Source organism: Mus caroli, chromosome 5 (assembly GCF_900094665.2).
Source record: "Mus caroli chromosome 5, CAROLI_EIJ_v1.1, whole genome shotgun sequence".
Taxonomy (NCBI): Eukaryota; Metazoa; Chordata; class Mammalia; order Rodentia; family Muridae; genus Mus; species Mus caroli.
The window spans coordinates 32,253,832-32,255,315 of record NC_034574.1 but is presented as its reverse complement, the minus strand read 5'-3'; the positions used below and the strand labels follow the sequence as shown (position 1 = coordinate 32,255,315).

At 50.3% G+C, this 1,484-nt stretch overlaps 1 protein-coding gene across 1 annotated transcript in view; it reads right to left on the bottom strand.

The window, feature by feature from the left end:
- Evc2 (EvC ciliary complex subunit 2) overlaps positions 1-1,484 on the bottom strand; it is an 84,594-nt gene that overhangs the window by 70,744 nt on the left and 12,366 nt on the right. Inside the window, exon 5 of the mRNA XM_029476919.1 lies at positions 907-960. Within this exon, the coding sequence (XP_029332779.1) occupies positions 907-960 (54 nt within the window). The remainder of the gene's footprint in view (positions 1-906; positions 961-1,484) is intronic.

The following is a 1,484-nucleotide window of genomic DNA, read 5'->3' as shown; positions in this document are numbered from 1 at the left end:
TCTCCCTCTCCCTCTCCCTCTCCCTCTCCCTCTCTCTCTCCATCTCTCCTTCCCACTCCTGGAGAAGAAGACTGACTAACCCACAGAGTGAGACACAACTGTTAGATGCAGGCAAATGAGTGTGTGTGCTAGGAAGAGCCAGCCCCATTGCCAAGCAAAAGGGAAACAGATTCCTAGTGGACATTGGAGGCAGGGAGGCTGCCTACAGACTACAGCACCTTGGTACAGTCTGGGAAGACAAGCTGTCTCCAGCAACTGGGCCTGGACCCCAGTCCCATGGGAGGTTACCCACATTTAAAACAGATGTTGCACCTGACTTAATTCAGACTTGAAGCTTCCTCACATACCTACCCATAGGTTTGTTTCTTATGGCAGTATGAATAAGAAATTTCCTCACAAGTCATGTATTTGAGGTCCCCAGTCAGTGGAATTGGTTGGGGGGATGTCATGGAACCCTGAGGAGGTATGGTCTTGTTGGAGGAACTTTGGGAGTTCATAGCCTGCCTCCACTTGCTTTGTGTGTGTGTAGTTGAAGATAACATCTTTCAGCTTCCTGGTCCTACAGTCATGCCTTCTGCCATGATGGACTCTCACCCCTCTGGAACAGTAAGCTGAAATAAACTCTTCCTCCTGTACACTACCTCGGCCACAGTGCTTTATTGCAGCAGCAGAAATGGATATCATTTCCATGGTAATTCTAAACCCCATCAGGTTGGGGCTCAAACTTAACCATCACAGAAGGTCACCAACAGAACTAGCCTTAGGACACACAGGGCCTAAGACCCCCACCTAGCAGGGATGTGAGGCCTGAGGCCAGCCCCTCCCCTTGGCTCTGAGGTCAGGCCCCACATCAACACAGCATGAGCCTAGGTGGGCATGAGATCAGGATGGATCGAAACGTCTTACCATTATCTTTTCTTCCACTGTGATGGTAAAGGGGGCTTTTAGCTGAGTTCTGTTCTGGGAAAAGACAGAGAAGAAATGTTTCAGTCACTTGGAATCTGGCCCACATCCAACCCACACACCTGAATTCAGTTGTAACAGCCCCTGGCTGCTGGGTAAAGTGGGTTTGTCCAACCTCTAAAGGCTCTTCAAGAAACAAGGGAACTAGGACTCCAGCTTCTCTACTAGAGAATGTGGCAACCCAAACCCATGTCCTGAGGGCTAAGCTCTCTGTGGAGGACTGGGTTGGAGCAATGTTGCCAGTCCAAACTAGGGCAAGCTGTTCATCTCTGAGGGACCTGGCTGTCTCATCTGTAAAATGGGACCCACATGGACCTCAAAGGTGACTGGAAAATGAAACTAATTAATATGGAACGTGGAAGAGAAGGGAGGGGAGATTGCTTTTAACAGGGAAGCTGCTCAGGTTAGCAGGTGACTTCCCAGGGAAGGGAAGAAGAGAAAGAGGACAGAATGGAGGGAGGGGGAGGGGAGGAGGGAGGGAAGGGAAGGGAAGGGAAGGGAAGGGAAGGGAAGGGAAGGGA